This window comes from Bufo gargarizans, chromosome 3 (genome assembly GCF_014858855.1).
Source record: "Bufo gargarizans isolate SCDJY-AF-19 chromosome 3, ASM1485885v1, whole genome shotgun sequence".
Taxonomy (NCBI): domain Eukaryota; kingdom Metazoa; phylum Chordata; class Amphibia; order Anura; family Bufonidae; genus Bufo; species Bufo gargarizans.
In genome coordinates, this window is record NC_058082.1 from 400,730,852 (window position 1) to 400,754,709 (window position 23,858).

At 47.3% G+C, this 23,858-nt stretch overlaps 1 protein-coding gene across 7 annotated transcripts in view; it reads right to left on the reverse strand.

Moving 5' to 3' along the window:
- The window catches only part of AMPD2 (adenosine monophosphate deaminase 2), a 272,744-nt gene that overhangs the window by 14,426 nt on the left and 234,460 nt on the right, over positions 1-23,858 (reverse strand). For all 7 annotated transcript variants that reach the window (XM_044288314.1, XM_044288315.1, XM_044288311.1 and 4 more), the window contains exons 12-17: positions 21,804-21,967; positions 17,380-17,506; positions 15,742-15,905; positions 14,834-14,954; positions 13,466-13,639; positions 13,281-13,391 (exon numbers count right to left, since the gene is read on the reverse strand). In XM_044288314.1, the coding sequence (XP_044144249.1) occupies positions 13,281-13,391; positions 13,466-13,639; positions 14,834-14,954; positions 15,742-15,905; positions 17,380-17,506; positions 21,804-21,967 (861 nt within the window). The remainder of the gene's footprint in view (positions 1-13,280; positions 13,392-13,465; positions 13,640-14,833; positions 14,955-15,741; positions 15,906-17,379; positions 17,507-21,803; positions 21,968-23,858) is intronic.

Sequence of the window (23,858 nt, forward strand, 5' to 3'; positions counted from 1 at the left end):
TCTTTCTCGCATAGTTCATTGGGGGACATAGGACCGTGGGTATAGCTGCTTGCTGCCACTAGGAGGCGACACTAGGCTGAAAAGTGCTAACTCTTCCCCTGCAGGCTATACCCCCTCCAGCCTGGAGAGAGCATATCAGTTTGTGCCCAAGCAATAGGAGTAGGAGAAAAAAACCAACCAACAAGTAAACAACCAATAACTGACAAATGTCAGTCGGATTGAATCAAAACTGAGGACCATACTGGTCCACCAACCGCCAATATCTGCGGCAAACAGAACACTGGGTGGGAGCTGTGTCCCCCAATGAACTATGCGAGAAAGAGATTTTACAGGTGAGTTCACAAAAATCTTGTTTTCTCGCTCGTATCATTGGGGGACACAGGACTGTGGGATGTCCTAAAGCAGTCCACGGGGAGGGAAAGAAATCACACGCCAATGGAGAAAAAAACGCCCTCGAGGATGCGTCATCCGCTGCCGCCTGCAAGACCTTGCTGCCTGGAGCAACAACAGTCAATGTCTAGGAAAGCCCCCGGTAAAACTCAGTGAACTTGCCAGAAGACCACGACGTTGCCTTCTAGAAGCAATGCGTGGAGTAGATGAACCCGAGAAGTGCCGACTGCTGGCCGGGCAGGCCATAACTCCGCTAGGAAGTAACTGTCAGGCAGACATCCCTGGAGAAAACATCCCGTTGGAAGTCGTCAACTATGACAAGGACCTCCAAGAGAACCAGGTAAAAGTCCGGACAGCGGAACGCACTAGATACGGACCAGCGAGGTATAAAGAAGAGTATACCATGTCTGAGATGACCTGGAAAGCAGCGACTACCTTCTGCAAGAAAGAAGATACTGGGCGGAGCACTGCCTGATGCAACTAACAAAGGACGTACAAGAAGGCGATATCAGCTCGGAAAGCCGCCGGATGGAAGATCCTGCCACCCGGAATGCCGACTTCCTAGAAATAAAAGTAGAAGAAGTCCCAGAAGGAGTGCTTGTTTGTCCCTGAAACGCCTCCAACAATCTACAGAATGTTGGAACGAAGCCGGTTGCTGGTCACAACTGTGGAAGCGGAACCAAAAACCAGGTCCGCAGGATCCTCCTCTGGGTAAAAGAACACCCCTTTGGAAGTGGTAAATTGGTAGACTAATGCCCCTGGAGCCATCGGCCTTGTGGTGAGACTTCTAGGAAGAGAAGCTGCTTGAGAAACTACTGAGAAAAAAATTCCTGAGCCAGGTGTGCCCAACTGCAGGCCAAAGAACAAATACCTCGGATAAAGGTAGAAGGAAAAAAAACGATGTGAGCATCATCTTTGATGGCAAGCCCCATAAGTGACAAATATTGATCATACATAGATACTGCCCGGAAGGGCAGATGACCAAGATAAGAGAATACTCTCCGTGGAAAAAAATAGATCCCGGATTCCATAGCTATACAACCCATTGCTACCAGTCGAGTAGACCGAAGGGAAGATGGTCAGCAATCCAGCTAGAGGAAGGACCGGAAAGAAAGGGGTGTTCTGTTCCAGGAACGAAACCCCTACCAGTGGTGGCAAGGCGTGACAGACACGCGCTCAACCCGGCATGGGGGGACCCGTAGTCCACCCCCGGAATGAACAGTGAAAGGACTGACCACCATCGGCTTGAGATGACACAGAAGTAATCATATCTGAAGGAAGGTAACACTGTAGTGGTAGACAAGTGCCGCAGGGACTAAGCTACCCAGTAGAACGCACCCAAAGTAAGGTGCTGATAGCTATGGCATTTATGCCAATGCAAAGCCCGAGTTGACGACACAAGAACAACAGTTGTCAGAGCAACGGACAATTAACAGTAATGAGGACCATTAAGAGGCCAGGGCAAAAGCCCATTGCCATCAGAGACTGGCACTTTACAGAATCTCTTGGTAATGTAATACACCGCCTGAGGAGGAGCCCATACAAGGGAATCCACCAGAGTAATGCAAACACCCTATTCCAGCTGAGGCGGAGGCCACACCGTAGGAGGTACCAATTCCAGAGTCAGAAGAAACCGCCATCTGACGAAGGAACTGTGCAGTGGGAACCCTAGCATGTAGTGGAGGTGCAAATACCCCTCGTACACAAAGAGCTACAGCATGCTCCTCCCAGCGTAAAACTGAGGGAGAGGCCCAAGGACACCTAGAAGCAGCATGACACCATGCTATCTCAGTCCAGTAGAGCCATCCTGAGGCACTCCGTCTAAAAAGGGGGCAGAACAGGAGCAACCGCCGAAACAGTGCCAGGGTAGAACGCCTATCTGAGGGGGCAGTCCCACTGCCGCAAGTTTGATCTCCGGCCCTAATGTGAAAACTTCCCCTGCTTAGAAGAACACGCCGTAGTAGCCATTGCAGAGTGCCAGCAAAACCCCTCATCTAAATAAGGAAGAGTGGTTGCTCAGAATACAGAGTCAGTGCAACCTCGGGCTCGCTGGATCGTAAATCACAATATTTGTATAATGGCGTGTACATCACACGTTGTAGAGGAACAATTCCTGACCAACCTGAACGGTGAAGGCCCATGGGGATGGGGGGGGTCTCTAGGGCACCTGACTGTTGCTGAGTGACCCCCCTGAAGGAACAAAGGTTGACTTATCTGCGCCCCCAACCAGTACCGGAAGTAAAGGGAGGATACAATATGGGAGTAGCCCCAGTATCCATATACCACTAGATGAAGAATACCAGGCACCAACGGTAACGACTGTAGCTGCGGCCCACCTGTGAAGGAAGCCAAGGTATCTGGTGTCGTAGCTTAAATTCCTGTTAGTTGTAAAAGGGGCAATGCCACGACTGTTGAATAGTATTCAGTGGTAGCGCAATCCTCCGTCAAGAAGGGAGGTAGCGAGATAATCAGAACCGTATCAAATGGTAGTGTAACAATGGAGGGGGTAACACCTACTGTAAGCACTGCACTCAATTGAAGTGCAAATACTCCACCTATGAAGGGGAGAAAAAAATCTATACGAAGTACCGTGACCTGAGTTAGCGCCAGTACCTAACCTATGGCAGGGAGTAATGCACCCTGCAGGAATTGACCCCAATGGTAGAGAATTACACCCCTATGGAAGGGGGTAACGCATATGATTAATCCTGTACCCGGTGGGACAAGAAATTTCTCCACCTATGTAAGAGGGTAATGTTCACATTAAACACTGCCACCCGCGATAATGCCATAACGCCTCCTATGAGAGAGGCTAATGCATAATGCCAGTACTGTACCCAGTGGAACGGCAAACCCGTAAACTACGGAAAGGGGGAACGCGAATGGCTGGCACTGACCAGTGCTAGTGCAATCAGTCCACCTGTGGAAGGAGGGAATACAAAAAGGTAAGTACTGTATCCAGTAGCAGTGCAAATGCTTCGATCGGATTGAGTTCCTCTAGAGCGCTATACAAGGACTTAGTAACATAACATAACATAACAAATGCTGCCTAAGGAAGGGGGTAATGCATACAATCCGTACTGCTGTTAGTATGGATGCGATCATAAAAGATTAAACTTGATTCCTATCAGAGTCCGCAGAACTGATCCCCCGTTTCCTCAGAACCAACCCCTGCCAGAAGGGAGGGTTCTGAATATAACCCTAAAGAGGAAGGGTGGAGGTGCGGAGGAGACAGAGGAGGAAGTGTCCTGCTCTGGCCCGCTCGTGCGCAGCTCTACCTCTCAGCATCTAGCCATGGCAGTTGCAGGCTGTGCCGGTGGTGATATAACAATCAAACCACCCAGGAGGTGGAATCAGCACCTCTACATGACCGCTCACTGGATTGTGTGGGCGGTACTCAATCAACCCACGACCCAGGAGGGTGGATTGGGAATCCTTCAGATGTGCTCCCCTGGATTTGTGCAGGTGGAGTATCATCAACCAAACGGCCCCGGAGGGCGGATTAGGATTAGGTTTTTGAGGAAGCTCAAAAACCTACATTGGGGGCTGAGGTAATGTGGGGCCCTCCAGAGAATGGCCCACTTTGAAGAAAAATGTCCTTACCCAATACGGACTACTCACCCGGACTACTCACCCCATCTTCATCCTTTTCTCTTCACCCCTTCTCAGGGTACCAGCAGGGTCACCTCTTCAGCCGCTGGCACCTGAAGTAGCAGGAGACTGGAATGGCGGAGGGTCTCGCCGGATTCAGGTGCCCCCTTGGCTGGCGGGAAGCAGGGGAGCTGGGCTGCCCTGGTCCACTTTTGTTTCTTGGGGAGGGCGAGCGGTGAGGGATTCCGACACCGGCCTTGCTCTTTTTCCTAAAAAGGAAAAAGATAAAATAATAAAAGTAAGCCGCCCTGCAAAAGGGAGGTCTGCCTCCTACGACACTTAGCTAAAAACTGATATGCTCTCTCCAGTCTGGGGGGGGGTATAGCCTGCAGGGGAGGAGTTATCACTTTTCAGCCTAGTGTCGCCTCCTAGTGGCAGCAAGCAGCTATACCCACGGTCCTTTGTCCCCCAATGATACGAGCGAGAAAAGTCTAAGGCGTATCGGTACGCCTTAGACTTTTTCCAGGGAGTAAAACGGCCTGAACAGGCGACCTCTGCTCCCTATTATGAGTTCATAATGTAGATTTGTGGCAACAAGCACCTCGTGGGGCCTTTTACCAGCCACCGTGGTTAGAGACACCAGCGTGGTGGGGTAGTCTTTTAAATCTCTGTGGATGCACATAACCCTGACTTTCCAGACAGTATACTCAGCGGACTGCACTAGGGTAGCCCTTACTAGGATCACCAGACTCCCTGAGTCCAGCAGAGGCTCCACCAGAGTGTCTCCCACCTCCACCTGGCACAAGTGATCTAGAGACTCTGGGGTACCTGTTGCACACAGCTTCCTGGCATATAGAGACTGACGGTAGCCATAGTTAGTGTCCATGGTCTCAACTCGATGGGAACAGTCAGCCCTTACATGGCCAGGCTCCTGACACCGCCAGCATACTATCGGAGCCAGGTCCACGGTGGGTACATCCCAGGCGGGTTTTATCGGCTCAAATCTCTGGGCCTAGGGTGCAGATTTCCGGGGTTTGCCGGCCCCCTCCCAAAAGAACTCTCCTTTAGATTCCTGGTAGCCTCATAGCGTTCCACCAGGTCCACCATCTCAAGGGCATTGCCAGTAGACACCTGACCGATCAAGTGCTGGAGAGGGTGTGGTAAAGCCCTCCAGAACATATCGGCTAACAGACGATCCAGCATAGCAGTAGGACTCCGCACGTCAAGAGGTGAAGTAATTTATAATACTGGGGTCTCGCAGGCTCAGCGGGTTAAACCCCCACTGATGCACCCGCTGGGCCCGGACCAACACATTCATCCCCAGTCTTCCCAGAATCTCACCCTTGACTTTATAGTATTCAGCCCCTTGATCGTCCGGCAAGTCGAAATAGATCCGCTGGGAATCGGATGAAAGGAACGGAGCGACAAACTCAGCCCACTGGTCTTGGGGTAGCTTCTCCCTTGTGGCCACCTTCTTGTACATTGCTAGGTAGGTTTCGATGTCATCTACGAGTTTCATCTTGGGGTTTGCCACACGGACCGCTTTCCAGGCATCGTGGACGCTCGGGGTTGCTCCTGCCGTCTGCAAAGCCATCACGTGTTGTAGCAGCAGCTGGTTTGTTTCTTGCTGCTGCCTGTTAGCCTCCTGCTGTTGCAGGTTTGTTTCTTGCTGCTGTTTGTTAGCCTCTACGAGGGCCTTCATTACCGCCTCCATTTTGTCGAGGGTCACGGGATGAAATTTAGCGGGTTTAATGCAAGACATACAACCGTGCCCAGTGGGGAAAAAAACTACAATATTTATACGCTTACGCCTGCCTCTCTGCGCTTGACCGCATCCTCCACCAATTGTGGTGTTTCACTTTGGTAGATAAGGTAAGCAGACGCAGTACAGAGGCAAAATACAAGTTCTTAACTCAAACTTCAGTGTTTATTCACACTTGCGGCAGTTGCACAAAACAATACATCACTTTGCAGTATTTGGTGTTAATTCACACAAATGGAAAGTTCAATTTGCCCCAAACAACATGTCACTTTGTGGTCTTTGGTGTTAATTCACACACAATGGAAAGTTCATATTGCACAAGGCACCTTGTTGGCAGTTCTGCCTCAAGCAGTCCATAGCAGTCCTGCACATGGGTCTCAGCCCTCCAGTCCGGCACAAAACCGCAGATCCCAACACAGAAATCGCCATATTCTGTTGGAGTTTTTAATCACTTTTTATCAATTTTTTTTGAGGGAGATAAAGTGACAATTGGGCATTTAGATTTTTTTTTTTCCGTTATGTTATACACCATATGGGATAAAAGGAGATTTTTTGTGAAACTCACCTGTAAAATCTTTTTCTAGACTTTTCCATTGGGGGACACATGGGTATAGCTTAGAGGTATTAGTAGGAGGGACACTATGCAAATACAAAAGAGCTCCTACTCCTTGGGCTATACCCCCCGACTCCACCAGGAGAACTCAGGCGTTGCAAAAGCAGTAGGAGAAGGAGACAAGAAAAAATAACGGAAGCCATCGGACCAAAGCCCACAAGGCCAACCACAAACAGAAAACTGAACTCAAAGCCCCTCCTGCAACAGGCAGAATGGGTGGGAGCTGTGTCCCCCAATGGAAAAGTTGAGAAAAAGATTTTACAGGTGAGTTTCACAAAAAATCTCCTTTTCTCGTACTTTTATCCATTGGGGGACACAGACCATGGGACGTCCTAAAGCAGTCCATGGGGTGGGAAAAAAATATCAGGAGGAACGTTCAACAGTCAAACAGGAACCACAGCCTGCAAAACCCTGCAGGCAAAGACAGCATCAGCCGAAACCAGAGAATGTAACTGATAAAACTTCGTAAAGGTATGTAAGAACAACCAAGTGGCCGCCTTACACAGCTGAGACGCAGAGGCACGATTGCGCCTTGCCCAGGAAGCCCCCACCGCCCTAGTGGAGTGAGCGGTAATCAGAGTCGGGGGAACCCTACCACGAGCGCGATAAGCCGCGGAAATAGCCGAGCGGATCCATCGCGCCACAATGACCTTGGAGGCCGCCAGACCCTTACGAGGTCCCTCGGGAATCACAAAGAGGTAATCTGAATGGCGGACGGGAGCGGTAGCCGCTAGATACACCTTCAGGGCCCGTACAAAATCCAGGGAATGTAGAGCACGCTCCTTGGAGTTTGCCGGAGAAGGACAAAAGGAGAGCAGGACAAGATCCTCGTTAAGGTGGAAGGGAGAGATCACCTTGGGCAAAAAGGAAGGAACCGGACGGAGCACAACCTTATCCTGGAGAAAAAACAGAAAAGGCTCCTGGCAGAGCTGCCAGCTCTAACACCCGTCTGATGGAAGTTATGGCCACAAGGAAGACCACCTTCCAGGTGAGATACGTCAGGGAGACCTCTCTCAGAGGTTCGAAGGGGGCCGACTGCAGAGCACGCAGGACCAAATTGAGATCCCAAGGAGGCAAAGGGGGGACATACGGAGAAACCGAATGAGCCACCCCCTGAAGAAAAGTCTTCACAGGACCCATAGAAGCAAGAGACCTCTGAAAGAAGACGGCCAGCACCGAAACCTGACCTTTCAGGGAACTCAACGGCAGTCCCATCTCAAGCCCGGACTGAAGAAACGACAGCACCATCGGGATGGAAAAACTAAGGGGAGGGGACCCTGAGGTCTCGCAAAAATCCTTGAGGAAGCCGGCTTCCTCGCACTGATCATGGTTCCAATCACTGAATCCGAGAACCCCCTCCTCTTCAGGATAGCGGTTTCAACAGCCACGCCGTTAAATGAAGAGACCGTAAATTACGGTGGAAGAGCGGGCCCTGAGACAGTAGATCCTCTCTGTCGGAAAGAGGCCATGGGGCGTCCGCCAGCATCCGAGCCACGTCTGAGAACCACGCGCGGCAAGGCCACTCTGGGACGATGAGAACGGTCAGAATCCCTTCCACCTTGATCTTGCGCAGGACCTTCGGCAGCAGAGGAAGCGGCGGGAAGACATAGAGGAGAAGTCCTGCCATAGAGACACCAGCGCGTCCACCCCGCACGCCTTCGGATCCCGGGAGCGAGCCAGGAACACAGGGAGCTTGTTGTTGAGCCTGGACACCATCAAGTCCACATCTGGGCGGCCCCACCGGTGGCAGATGTATTTGAATACATCCTGATGCAGAGACCATTCGCCTGGATCCAACTTGTTTCGGCTTAGAAAGTCCGCTGTCCAGTTCTCCACTCCTGGAATGTAAACTGCTGACAACACCGGAACGTGCGACTCCGCCCACGCCAGAATTCTCGTCACCTCCTGCATCACCATCCGGCTGCGGGTCCCACCCTGATGGTTGATGTAGGCCACAGCCGCGGCATTGTCCGATTGAATCCTCACCGGGAGACCCGCAAGGAGAGGAGTCCAGTGGGAGAGGGAGTGGAAAATCGCCCTTAGCTCCAGAATGTTGATCGGAAGGCGAGATTCCGCGGCCGACCAAACCCCCTGGACCGTGCGAGACTGGAGAACGCCGCCCCAACCCAAGAGACTGGCATCGGTGGTGACGATCGTCCAGGAGAACGGGATGAAGGATCTTCCCGACCTCAGGTTCATCGGGGCCAGCCACCAAGGGAGAGCCGCCCGAACCCGCTGAGACAAGTGGATGCGATCTTCCAGACCCCGAGAGGTCTTGTCCCAGAGGGAAAGGATCTCCTGCTGCAACAAGCGAGTGTGAAACTGGGCATATAGAACAGCCTCGAAAGAGGCTACCATAAGACCCAGAACCTGCATGCACTCCTGTATGGAGAGGCACGGATAGCGCAGCAGATGCGACACTGCCCCCTGGATCCGGGAGGACTTGGAGACTGGCAGGAATACTCTGGCTGTCGAGGTGTCCAAAACCATCCCCAGGAAGGAGAGTTTCTGGGACGGAAGGAGAGAGGACTTTGGGAAATTTATCAGCCAGCCGAACTGTTCCAGATTCTGAACAGTGATCCGGACGCTGTCCTCGGCCTGCGGTAGAGAGGGGGCCTTTATCAGGATATCGTCCATATAGGGCAGCAAAGGAATGCCCCTGGTACGAAGAAGCACCATGAGCGGAGCCAGGATCTTGGTAAAGACCCAAGTGGCGGTGCCTAATCTGAAGGGAAGGGCGACAAACTGATAGTGTCGACCACCTATGGCGAAGCGCAGGAATCGTTGGTGAGATTCTGCGATCGGAACATGCAGATAAGCGTCCTGGATGTCCACGGACGCGAGGAATTCCCCTGGAAGAAGAGAAACAATAACGGAGTGGAGGGATTCCATTCAAAACCTCCACACCCGCAGAAACTTGTTGAGCAGTTTTAGATCCAGGATCGGATGCACCAACCCATCCTTCTTTGGGACCACGAACAGGTTCGAATAGAAACCTGTGCCGTGTTCCCCTGGGGGAACTGGGGAAATAACAACCCGGTCCAGAAAAGAGGAAACTGCTGTTAAGAGGTCCGAGGCTCGGGCCAGATCCCCCGGAACGCGAGAAGGGAAAAAACGTTCCGGCGGCCTGGACGCAAACTCTATCTTGTACCCCGATGTTACAACTTCCAGAGCCCAAGCGTCCTGAATATGAGCCCTCCAAACCTGCTGATAAGAGAGCGTCCGTTCATGCGGAAGACTGCTTGGGAACAGCAGGGCGGGCCGACTGCACCCTCGGGCGCCAGAAAGGCTGGGGCTTGAAGGAGGGCTTCTTGCGGGAGTCCTGTGACCCCCCGGCGGAGGAAGCAGACGACATCCTGTTAGAAGAGAAGCGTCGAAAGGACTGGGGCTGGAAACCGGAAGACCTAGTCCGAAAGGGGAGCTTGGCCCTAAGCTGTGGGAGATGAGTACTCTTGCCCCCAGTAGCGGCAGAGATAAACTCATCAAGTTGAGCCCCAAAAAGTCTGGAACCTTCAAAGGGGAGGTTAGCCAGAGAACGCTTGGAGGAAGCGTCAACGTCCCAAACTTTCAACCAGACCTCCCTGCGCTGAATGACAGAGAGGGCTGAAATGCGGGCAAAGAGGGAACCCATGTCCATGGAAGCCTCACAGAGGAACGCAGAAGCCTGAGACATCTGGAGAACCAAATCCAGAGTGTCAGTAGACATACCCTGTTCCACCAGATCTTGGTGATGGCGCTGCAACCACACCGAAAGAGCTCTGGCAACCCAAGCGGAGGCAAAGGCAGGTCGCAGGGACGTGCCCGCCAGGGAGAAAATGGACTTGGACAGAGAATCTAGGCGCCTGTCCACAGCGTCCTGCAGAGAGGGCCGTGTTTTTGGCTAACCTGGCCACCGGGGCATCCACTTTAGGGGGAGAGGACCACTTATCCACACTGCCAGCCGGAAAAGGATAAAGCATATCCATGCGTTTGGTAGCAGAAAACTTTTGGTTAGGGCGGTCCCAAGCCCTGGAGACGACCGCGGAAAATTCCTCATGGACAGGAAACACGGCCGCCTCCGGTTTCTTGGACGGAAAAAGGGCGAATTCCCTCCTAGAGGAAGGAGGAGAATCCCCTTGGAGATTAAAGGTATCACGAACAGCCGCCACTAAGTCAGCTACCATGGTGGAGAGCTTAGGCGGAGGATCCCGTTCCATGACCTCGTCCGAACCGACAATTCCACTTCAGACTTGCGCTCCCTAGGAGGGGGGGGGGGAGTCACCTGAGCATGCCTCTAGACGAGGGGGGTAAGCGGAGTCAACCGAGGAGGGTTGCTGCCGCTCACTCTGCCTCTTGGTAGCCAGGCGTCCTCTGTGGGAACCACTGCGGGGAGACGGAGTGGTGGGCGCAGAGGGGGGGGGGGGGGGGGCTGGGCTGGGCAAGAACAGGGGGAGAGAGGTGATCCTGTCCAGGGGCAGGGAAGGAGGCACAGGTACCATTAATAGAAAGTGGTAAAAGACACTCCAAACAGGACCCCATTGGGGTCTGGGAAGAGGTTTTAGTCGACTTAGGTTTTGGCATGATGGCACAAAAGAAAAAAAATACAACAGTTGCAGCAGAAGCTGAAAATCCTACCACCCAGGCAACGGCACCGAGAAGGAGGAGCAGGGAGCAGCCATGCAGCGCTTCACAGCAGGCAGAGGAGGAAGCTGGAGCGAAGCGCTAGGCTCCGCCCCCAGATGCGTCATAGCGGCGCAAAAAAGCAGGCGATCCAGAGCCTGAGATCATGCAAAATGGCCCCCGGCGCCGAACGCGGCATAGCGGGGTTTAATGAGAGGTGCGTGGCAACACCGCTTACCCAGTACCCCCTGATCTCGGAGGCCCCCGAAAGATGCGGGGGCCAGCTGCTATGGATGGCAGGCGCCGCTCTGAAATACATGCCGCAATTAAGATAAAACAGAGGGCCAGTCCAAGCAGGGAAGACCCGAATAAAGTGCCTTCAGTGAGAGTCCTCCTGCCCCAGAACCCCAGACAGAACACACAATTCCCCAGTTCAGTCACGTATACAACCCTATGTAGTAATATGGAGAGGACTGGCCCATAGGTATATTTTTTCTTTTTTTTTTTTTTTGCGAGGGAGGGGCAGAAGGGAAGCCATACTTATCTGCTCCTGCAGTCTTCTCCCTCTGTCCAGTACCAGCAGGGCTCACCTCTTCAGACTTCTGACTCCAGGAGTGCAGTGCTCTGGAATGGAGGGCAGCATAGGTGACCCAGGCGCTGGTGGGATGCCGGAGCTAACAGGTCGAGCCCGGATCCACTTGTCTTCTTGGGGAGTGATGAAGGCGGCCAGGCAACGGCCAAAGGCCGTGGCGGGCACTCCACGGGGGACCAGGAAGGCGCCATGCCGACCTGTGTCCCCATCTAGAAGAAAATAACAAAAGGGAGAAGTCAAAAAGGAGTGTCATCCTCCTTCGTTAGACACTAAGCAAAGACTGAGTTCTCCTGGTGGAGTCGGGGGGTATAGCCCAAGGAGGAGAAGCTCTTTTGTATTTGCATAGTGTCCCTCCTACTAATACCTCTAAGCTATACCCATGGTCTGTGTCCCCCAATGGATAAAAGTACAAGAAATATTGTTATATTTTAGTTGAACAGGCATTTCCGAACCCAGCGATGCCTATAATGTTTTTTTTATTGTGTGTGTGTATATATATATATATATATATATATATATTATATATATAAATTTTGGGGAAAGGGGGTGATTTGAACTTTTATTTTTATTATATTTTTAAAACCCTAAGTGACTTTAACAATAATCATCAGATTGCCAATTGTGTTCTGTGAAGGGCATATATCAGTGATGGTGAACCTTTTAGAGACCGAGTGCCCAAACTGCAACCAAAACCCACGTATTTATCGCAAAATATAGTATATCTTCCATGTACTTTATCATTTAGCTATAATAGCCTGCCTGCATTCAATGCGCTGCCTGTGCTGTTCATAGTGCGCCCTGAGCTAATGAATGCTCCGTGCCTCTCTGTGATCTCTTTACTACGAAATCACAATGAGATAAAGTTGTCACTGTGATTTCGTAGTAAAGAGATCACAGAGAGGCACAGAGCATTATCAATCATGTTACTGCTCCGTGCTTCTGCTGTCCGCATCGGGTCTTGGCTGTCATTCACGGAGCGGATGTCACGCACAGCATCCGCTCGTGTGAAACAGCCCTAAGGCATATTTGTACACCATAGACTTTTTTCAGGGCGTTGGGTGCCCACAGAGAGGGCTCTGGGTGCCGCCTCTGGCCCCCATGCCATAGGTTCGCCACTGGTATATATCATCACAGAACACACTATTCACTGTATATTCCAGTGATGGGTATCAGAACCTACTTGAGGCTCCGAGCTGTGACAGGTATATTACACCTTCCCTGATCTCAGCCAGGTAATGCTGTTACAGGCTGCACAGCTCAGATGCTATGGTCACATTTGATCATAGCATCTTAGGGATTAAATGTGTGCGATCGGCCTTATGGCTGATCGCATGCATTCGCCTAGGCCTCTGCTTTTTGAAACAGAAGACTTCTGCTGTTCACGTACGGCAGAGGTCGCCAAGTGGTTAAACACTGATCGATACTCTTGTCATGATGATTAGCACTGTACAAATATAATTTTGTATTAATGTATACTGAAACGTCATTACTGTATGGTTACTTTTTATCCACTAAAATCGGAGTGCTGCCAATTTTTCCTTTTTTAACTCAATTTACCAAATTAAGTGTGACATAGGACAGTTCTGATTGGGGTAAAATAGAATGGTGCAAATCTTATATTTATGGCATTTGGCATCAAGTTTGGAAGCATGGTTGTAGAAAATGACGAACTTTACACCCTTTACTGCCTGTAGTATTTTATGCTGTAAACTGCAGATGTTGAGCTTTGTTACCTTGTGAGGAAAGCCACTCATCAGAACGCTGTTTCTGGCAAGCTCACACATATCACATGAGCTGAGTTTCCACACTTGAGTTGCAATGCTGTATTCCTCCATCAGAGGCTCCTGAAACGGACTACATATTAGAAGACATATACAGTACAGGACTATAAAAAGCATATAAAAATAAAAAAGGATACCTTTGTGAAATGAAATTGCAGAGGATCATCTGTGGACAGGGATACCATAAGGCCACGTGACAGAAAATCAGGGAGTGGATTGCGGTGATAGCTCAGGAAAAGGCTGTTATTACTCAAGGGAGACATGGCTATACCAATTTGTGCCAGGTAGTACAGATACTGCAACACTGGAGCCTGCAATAATTGAGAAAATACTATAAATACTGAAAAAATAAATGTACTATTGCCTTTGGTTTATAAAATTCAAACCTAACGTCAGTGATAAATCGCAAAACCATAAGTTCAATGTCTTTCCTCCTGTTTGCTGGTTTGAAAACCAATTATGTCTTTATTATGGTCAATTGCCTTTCTAGGTATTGGTGTGGAACATGAGATGCCTGACCCTGTAGTAATCAATTTCAGACTCTCAGGTCATTTGTAGTTATTAGCATCTGACCTAATGGGGTTAGGGGGCCTAAAAGTAAGAGTTCAGTTCTACACTCCAATATTTTTTCATGTTGCTTTGAATTTTTCTTTACAGAACTCGTCAGGGCCTAGTGGGCATTGCCTTGGAGTGGTTCATCCCTGTTCCATCAAATGGCATTGTGGTACGTACAGTACTACACAGTCTGCAACTCATTCCTGCTATGTGAGCTCCTAAACTGACCACAACCTTCCCCTCTAATCACACTTTCTGAACTCTCCATACACTAAGCCCGGTTACACATTTCGGCTGCTGCATGTGGCTGAAACCCCTCTCTGCCCATGGGGATCTTGGCCTTTCCTGAAAAATTGTGCAGCTATAGGCTGCTGCACGTGGCCAGGGCTTCAACCGCATGCAGCAGCTGGAATGTGTAAACCCTGCCAACTGTAACTGAAAATGCCTATCATTTACATGAATAGATGATGGAATGCCCCTATCATTTTTCTTTTGCCAAACCCTGTCAATTTGAAGAGATTTGACAATATTCTATTTAGCCCAGTGGTGGAAACAAAGGTCTGACAAGGTTGCATTGTTCCCCGCTCCATGCGTTTTTCCCAAATATAAGCAGCACCAGTGATGGCATCTAAAATAACACAGCAAAGCCAAATGTGCATGTTACTGGCGGGTGATAGCTACATAATGGATGCCTTGGAAGTGGGAAAGATGGCATGGAGAGGATGACACTGATTTCACACTCTATCACTTGTAAATCTTCCAAATGTTCCTTATAATAAAAGGAAGGAATTCTATGACCATCATATAAAGCACTGTTTGTCCGACATTACAAATGACAAATGCTACTGGTAAAAGGGAAGGATCGTTTTTTATGACTTTATATATGATATTGCAGAATTCAGCTTCTGTGAGGGAGTTACACAAAGTTAAAAAAGCTATGTAAGTATCACCTTGCGTAGCAGCAGTCCATGTGAAATATTCTGGGACAACATGAATCCAGAAACAAGATGGTGAATGGGTCCAGCTTCTCCACAGTGTGGCCGCAAAACAAAAGTATGAAATCCACGCTGTCTGTTACCAGGGAGAAAAAAAAATAACCATGACTCTAAGGCTATGCGCAGCCATACTGAGGTAGAGATTGTCTAGCTATCACTATGACAAATCTCTGTCATATTGGTTGGGCCAGTTCATCACAGAAATACATTACACCAAAATGTATGATGACTACAGTACAGTCCTTAGGATAGCCAGTATTTTAATAAGAGTTACTCCGAATTGTAATTGTTTCCTTTCATAATATTTTAGTTATAGTAGAGGGGAAATAGGGCTGGATTTTTCTCTGTCCCACCAATAGCTTGCCAGTAAAGCGAACTGAAATGACCTTACCACCTCCTATTGTTCATTAATAGCAGTTTGTATTCAGTAATTACTTAAGCCTCATGCACATGTCCGTGGAACACAGACCGTGTGATACCGGCCTGGATTTCTTCTGAGTGCAGAAGCGCACGGTGTCATTGGTTGCTATGATGCCGTGTGCTTCCTGCTGCCGCCGCAGTACGGTTATGCACTGGTATGATCTATAACAGTGTATTACTGTACTGCGGCAACAGCAGGGAGCGCACGGCGTCATAGCAACCAATGACACCGTGCGCTCCTGCACTCAGAAGAAATCCAGGCCGGTATCACATAGTCTGTGTTCCACGGACATGTGCAAGAAGCTTTAGAGAGGAAGCACCTCTGTAAAACTAAAGACCTTCCCCACAGCAGCCGATCACACTGCTTCCATCTTCTAAAATCAAAGAAGCACTTTACAGAGCAGTGCCATACTAGTACTAGTAATAATAGTACTTTCACATACCTTCGTAGGTGGTTGAGCACAGTCATATTGGCAAACATATAGTATAAATAGTACGAATAAGGGGGGTTTTCATCCTCTCTCCAGTTCTCTGGCAGTGGGCTCTCCATATTAAAAATATGATGTTCTGACTTAGATTCATCATCCACACTGTCAAACCCATCCACCTAAAGAAGCAGAAAAAGGAGGAACATTAATCAAATAGAATGAATAAGCTTGTCACGTAATTTTTGGTGTATACACCATAAAAATAAATATAACCATGTGGAACTTTTATTTTAACCCTTAGGATACTGGAGGTTTTTTAGTTTTTGCATTTTCATTTTTATCTTCCTTGAGACATAATTTTTTTGTTTGTTCAGGACAAGTTGTACTTTCTAATGCCACCATTAATTATGGCATACAATGTAGTCAGAAGCGTGAAAAGCATTCCAAAAGGGGTGGAATTGGGAAAAAAAAAAGCATTTCATCCATCGTTTTACGTTTTTTTTATTTCAAACGGCGTTCTATTTGCAGCAAAACTGACACATGCCCTTCATTCTCTGGGTCAATACAATCACAAAGAAAACCCATATGTATAGTTTTTTTTAGATCTAAATAGTGTAAAAATAAATGTGAACTTTGAAAATATATTTTTTTTTTTCTTACATCACCATATTCTGACCCCCATAACTTTTTAGAGTTATATCTACTGAGCTGTGTATGGGTTCATTTTGTGGGGGACACTCTGTAGTTTTTATTGATACCATTTTGGAGTGTGTGTGACTTTTTAATCACATTTTATTACATTTATTTGGGTAAGAGAAGCAATGAAAAAATGGCAAATTGGCCATTTTGACCCTTTTTTTCCGTTACGCCATTTAGCCGTATTGGAAAAATATTTTTATATTTTAATAGTACGGGCGTTTTCAGTCACAGTGATAGCCATGATGTTTATATTTTTGTCATTGTAATTATTATTTTTTTTATTATATGAAAAGGGAGCACATTTAAATCAATTAGCACTAGCTTCTGGGTTTTTGATCTTTTTAGATGCCATGATCTCAATTGATCACAGCATCTAAAGGCTTTAATTAAGTTTGAAACAGTAGAGACCTGCTGGCCATGACACCCGCTGCACTTGCGAGCGGGCGCCATGTATGCCTATCGCTGTAGCAAAAGAGTTGAAGGGGTTCTCCGGGCTTTTTTTATATTGATGACCTGTCCTCAGGATAGGCAATCAATATCAGATTGTCAGGTGTCCAACACCCAGCACCCTTGCCGATCAGCTGTTTGAAGAGAAAGCAGCGCTTGTACGAGTGTTACCTTCTCTTCTCTGTTCACCTGCTCGCCGTCGCAGCTGCAGCGGTGCTGTTTGAAGCAGCAGAAACCTGGCAGCTATGGCGCCTGCTGTATGCACAAGCAGGCAGCATGTTTAAAGATGAGACTTCTGCCGTACGGACAACACAACTTATGTTTTGTATGTACAGTTTTATAATCATTTACCCTGTATGCATAAAAAAATGTTGTACATGGATTAAAAAAATACACAAATCAAATATTTTTATAATATTACAACATTTTCTTACAAAAAATTATTTAGTAGGAGATTGCATTGCATTGTCCCACAAAGCATAGTGATGTGCCAATAAGGCTACTTACATGCTCCAAAAACAAGTGCAGCTCTGGGTGACTGGCCGGATTCACCGTGACTTCAAACAGAGGCAAGAAAATATTCTCAAGTATCTCTTGAAAATTATTAACCTGCTTCTTACTTCGAAACACATCACTACAAAGAAAAAGAAGATAAAGAAAATGTGGAAGACTTTTTCAAAACTAAATAAACAGTAAACCAACAGACACAAATACATCCATTTGTATATAGGAGCGTACTGGGAACTTAAAGTGGCCCTGAAAAAAAAAAAAAAAAAAAAAAAAAAGTGGCCCTATGTTATGGGTCCAAACTGACAGAAAGCGGGGCAACACAAGTAGGCAGGGTCAGAAATATCATGGTGCAAAATACTATCCCAGGAGAACCAAATACCACAGTGCAGCCCAATTTATTGCCTCAAAAAGCTGTCCCTCTGTGGTGGCCATCAATAGCTACTATTGTGTCTTCCTCCTCCAGTTGTCTCTGGTTAATGGCACTTGTACACGACCGTATGCCCTCCGAGACATGATTTTATGAGTGCAGGACAATAGTAACGCGGGTGGCCCGACGTCAACAGCATCATTGTAATCTATGATGCTGTGTGCTCCCGTGCGCACGATTAATGCCACTCCGAGAAATATGGCCCACTCACGGACAGTATGTCTCGGAGGGCATACGGTCGTGTGCGAGGGCCCTAATGGAGCAAGAAGCTTAGGATGTGAGATGAGGGTCACAGTAGCTGAATTCAGGAAGGCATGCGCATCATGATTACATGATCCTGATAGTGTTAATTACCACCAAGACCTCATTATGTACCTAGCCAGAGGCAGAAAGGAGGGCATGGGTGGCCCATGGGCATCAGCTTACCCATAGATTTCCCTGTAGGTTCAATGGTCAGTCCGCCCCCCTCATTGTATATTATGCTTTGAACACCTAAAGGACCTGGTGATTTTCCATTTTTTTCTCCTTGCCCTCCCGGAGTCGTAACGTTTTTTATTTTTTTTCATTCACATTGCCGTATGGGGGCTTGTTTTTTGCAGTTGTACTTTCTAATGGTACCATTTAATATTGCATATAATGTAGTGGGGAGCTGGAAAAAAATCCAAATGGGGTGGAATGGGGTGGAATTGTAAAAAAAAAAGGCAACTCTACCACAGTTTTATGGGTTTTGTTTTCACGGTGTTCCCTATAAAACTGTTAACTTCATACTCCAGGTCAGTATGATTAAAACAATACCACATTGATATAGTTTTTCTTGTGTATTAATAGTGAGGGGGGAAAAAAAAGAAAACTGTTAAAAAATTATAATTTTTTTATTGCCATATTCTAACCCATAGAACAGTCTATAGAGCTGTGTGAGGGCTTATTTTCTGTGGGGTGATCTGTACTTTTCATTGGGTGTGTAAAGCTTTTTGATCACTCTTTATTCAAATATTTTGCGGCGGTGAAATTACAAAAAAATGGCGATTTGGACATTTAGAATTTTTTGTGTGAAGCCTTATGGGATAAATAGTTTTAGATTTTAATAGTGCAGGTGTTTTCGGTGACACCTATGTCTATTTTTATTTTAATTTTGGGGAAAGGGGGGTGATTTGAAATTTTAGATTTTTTCAATATTGTTAATAACTTTTTTTTTTTAGGGGACTATAACAAGCAATCATTAGATTGCCAACTGTATTCTATGAAGGATATTTACGGTATCTATCACAGAACACAGCATTCAGTATATCCCAAAACAGTGATGCCACCTGCAGGCCTGTATTGGAATATACCAGTGATAGGTATCGGAGACTCAAGCAGGCTCTAGTACAGGGATCTGCAACCTCCGCCACTCCAGCTTCCAGAAAATACAACTCCCAGAATGCTTCATTCACTTCTATGGAAGTTATAAAAACAGCCAAGCATGTTTGCATGCTGGGAGTTGTAGTTTCACAGCAGCTGGAGGGCCAAAGGATGCTGACCGCTGCTCTAGGCTATCCCTAGAACAGTGATGGCTAACCTCCGGCACTCCAGCTGTGGTGAAACTACGACTCCCAGCATGCTCCATTCATTTCTATAGAGCTCTGAGAACAGACAAGCAAGTGTGAATCTTGGGAGTTGTAGTTTTATCACAGCTCGAGTGACGGAGGTTAGCCATCACAGCCCTAGAATATAACAGCTTCCCCATATCTCAGCCAGGGGAGGCTATACCTATGTTATTTACAGATAAACAGAGTCAGTGAGATCAGAATTTCTGGCATAACTTATAGTAAATCTGTAGGGCTGCAGGATGCCATGCCCTTTCTCCTAAGCCATGTCCACCTTTCCTTTTAGAAAGGTGGCAAATGTGCCTTAAAACTCCAAAAATAGTTGAATTTTTTTTTTTCACAAATGATTTGTCGTCACTTTTTTGGTGCACTGGGGATGATAAATTACCTCCGCACTGTCTAAATCAGGGATCTCAAACTGAGGCCCTCCAGCTGTTGCAAAACTACAACTCCCAGCATGCCTGGGCAGACTACAGGTATCAGCCTACAGCAGGGCATTGTGGGAGTTGTTGTTTTGCAACAGCTGGAGGGCCACAGTTTGAGATACCTGGTCTAAATGTTAGAAAGGCTTAGTAAATCTATACACACATAAAGTCCCACCATTCAAATACCCCCAAAAAATGCCCACAGCATACTAAAGTTGTATATAAAACTCTGTATGTATAAGGGCTCCTTCACACGAGTGGATGCAGTGCGTATAATCAGCTGCGTGAATGACAGCCAAACCCTGCTCCAGAACGCACCATTCCGCATCTCTGGATTTGCGGACCTATTGAAATTAATGGGTCCATATCCGTGATGCAGAATGCCCATGGAACAGCGCCCGTGTATTGTGGATCCACAAATATGGTCAGCAATACGGCCACGGGGTGCAGGAGGCCTGATTTTGTAGTAAAAAGATCACAGAGAGGCAATCATGTTAATGCTCCGTGTCTCTGTTGTCTGGATCGGGGTTTGGCAGTCTTTCACGCAGCGGATTACCCGCATGGCATCCGTTCGTGTGAAAGAGCCCTAAAAGTGGCACTTAATCCAATGTTGGATTGAGTGTGACTTTCATGCATACAGTCTTTAATACAGTGGTCCTTCAAGTTACAATATTAATTGGTTCCAGTACAACCATTGTATGTTGAAACCATTGGAACTTGAGTAATTGGTTCCAAAGCCCCAAAATGTCATCCAAGATAAGAGAAAATGAAAATTTAAAGGGAACCTGTCACCTCCAAAAGTGATATAAAACTGCCAGAATTAACTTATAGCAGCCCCCAGTCTGTAACTGATCATGTGTGTGAGCCAGAAATTCGTTAATCCATACTTTAGAAAAACGTTTTTTTATCTCCATGAGCGCTTTGTTTATAGTGTGCTTGCAGTCAAGGGGGCAGCGGCCTCCTTGCTTCAAGTCAAGCAATGCCTGCCTTTTCTCTGCCCCCCTCCTGACTATGATTTACATATTTACTATTTCTTGGGATCGTGCCAGTCTAGCGCCTGTGCGGTGCGCCGCTTGTGACTGCACAATCCCATCTCGGGCTCCCGCAGTCAGCCGGGCATACTTTTTGAATTGCGCATGCGACGGCCGGCTCGATTCAGTGAGCGCACGCGCTGATTAATGCCAGTGTGCGCGCACGCCGAATCGAGCCAGCCGGCGCATGTGCAGTTCCCAAATTATGCCCAGCTGACTGCGGGAGCCCGAGATAGGATCGCGCAGTCACGAGCGGCGCACCCCTACAGGCGTCAGACTGGCACGATCCCAAGGAATGGTAAATATGTAAATCATAGTCAAGAGGGGGCGGGGAAAAGGCAGGCATTGCTTGACTTGAAGCAAGGAGGCTGCTGCCCCCTTGACTGCAAGCACACTATAAACAAAGCGCTCAGGGAGATTAAAAAAGCGTTTTTCTAAAGTATGGATTAACGAATTTCTGGCTCACACACATGATCAGTTACAGACTGGGGGCTGCTATAAGGTAATGCTGGCAGTTTTATCACTTTTGGAGGTGACAAGTTCCCTTTAAGAAAAATAGACAGATAACTAAGACAGATAAAACAAGTCCTTACATATAACTCTCAGGAATAGCTGCTAACTAGCAACTAATACATCTATCTTACCAGAGAAGTTGAGTCTAGTTTCAACTAACGATGGGTCAGAAATGACCATTGTATGTTGAAAATAGTGTATCCTGAGGCCATTGTATCCTGAGGGATCACTGTATACAACTTTTGTATGCTGTGGGAGTTTGAGATGTGGGACTTTATTATATGTGTCTATATGAGACTTTTTTTGGTGGGCTTTTTTTTTATCAGTTTAAGCAAACTCTGCAGAGCAGTTTAATCTTTCCTTGCTTTATATGTATTTTACAATTTATTTTAGGCTTAGTTAATCTGCCCCATTGTATACTAAATGAAAATATATTTACTAGAGCCGAGGGATCTGGACCAGCCATCGGACGTTGTTGGAATGCACTTTATGACTGACAGCCCAATGCGCCAAACTGTCCCATTCCTTGCGAGAACGCCCATATATTGAAAGACGTAGCTCTGCATTCTGATATTTACTCTCTTCCAAATCTGACATTACTTCCTGTAAAGGAGTAAAAAAAAATACGTGGATAATTCTGGAAAGATCATAGGCATAATTTTATTGAACTGAATGATTATGTAGCAGTTTAATGTAATAACCCAATTCAGGGCACATTCTGCCCTTTTTTTTTTTTTTTTTTTTAAAGAAATTGAGTGATTCATTGTTAAGATGGAGAAGAGAGCATCTTGAGTATCATCCTTTGGAAGTTTTTATTGTTGAAGTTAAGAGCTACATTCACACATGTACTTGGGATTCTGTCACCACATTTTACCCCCTACAGTAAAACATAGCTACTAGTAGGTCTCCCTGAGCTGTATTAAATGATGCCCTTATTAACTACTGTATTTTTCGCCGTATAAGACGCACTTTTTCCCCCCCAAAAGTGTGGGGAAAATAGCACTGCGTCTTATACGGCGAATGCTGCTGATTTTGCGGCGTTTTCAATGATACACCCGCCGCGATGCCGCGCGGCGGGTGTATCAGCTGTGAGGGAGGAGGGGCTGGGGGCCGGCATTTGGTTTTATAATGACAGCGGGGCCCGTGCAGTGACTGTATTCCACTACACGGGCCCCGCTCACTGTATAATCCTATGTCTAATAGTTAATTGTAATTGTATGTAATCGCATAAGGAGCGCTGTGTATTACCGGTACTTACAACTACAAGCGCTCGCCGCTCGGTAGGCAGAGAGGAGGGAGGAGGCAGGACGGGCGCTGGCAGTGTGAGTGATACGTCACACGCCTGCGCCGCCCACTTTATGAATGAAGCAGGCGCGTGAGCGCATGACGTATGACTCACACTGCCAGCGCCCGTCCTCCCGGCCTGCCTCCTCCCTCCTCTCTGCCTACCGAGCGGCGAGCGCTTGTAGTTGTAAGTACCGGTAATACACAGCGCCCCTTATGCGATTACATACAATTACAATTAACTATTAGACATAGGATATACACATATATAGCAGTGCCATCCACAGATCCACCCTCCATAACAGTGCCATCCACAAATAATCCCACATAACAGTGCCATCCACAGATCACCCCCCCATAACAGTGCCATCCACAGATCACCCCCCCATAACAGTTCCCCCCCATAACAGTGCCATCCACAGATCCCCCATAACAGTGCCATCCACAGATCCCCCCCATAACAGTGCCACCCACAGATCCCCCATAGTAGTATCATGCACAGATCACCATTAGTTCAAAACCCACCAAAAGCACACCTACTGGTAAAAAATTTTTTTTGCTTATTTTCCTCCTCAAAAACCTAGGTGCGTCTTATGGGCCGTTTTTTGGGGGGCAAAAAATACGGTAAATCAAGACTATTAGTTAATAAGGGCATCATTTAATACAGCTCAGGGAGACCTACAAGTAGCTATGTTTTACTGTAGGGGTAAAATGTGGTGACAGAATCCCTTTAAAGAACAACTGCACTTTAGTAAAACTTTTAATAAGGCCTCTTGCACACAAACGTATTTTCATTCCGTTTCCGTTCTGTTTGCGGACTGTATATGGAACCATTCATTTCAATGGGTCCGCAAAAAAATAGAAGGTACGCCGTGTGCATTTTGTTTCCGTTTTATTCGTGTTCATTCCGTTATTGTCTGCATTACGGACAAGAATAGTACTGTTCTGTTAGGGATCAGCTGTTCCGTTCTGCAAAATACGGAATGAACACGAATGTCATCCGTATTTTTTGTGGATCCGTTTTTTGCGGACCGCAAAATACATACGGTCATGTGCAAGAGTCCTAAGTCATAGTGATATATGCTGAGACCCCACTGGTTGCTAAAACAAGTAAGAGGTGCTCAGATGAGTGCTGTTTCTCCTCGCTGCTGAAAAGGCCTGAACAGAAAGTCTATGGGGCAGTCCATCTGCCGCACCAAGGAGAAACACT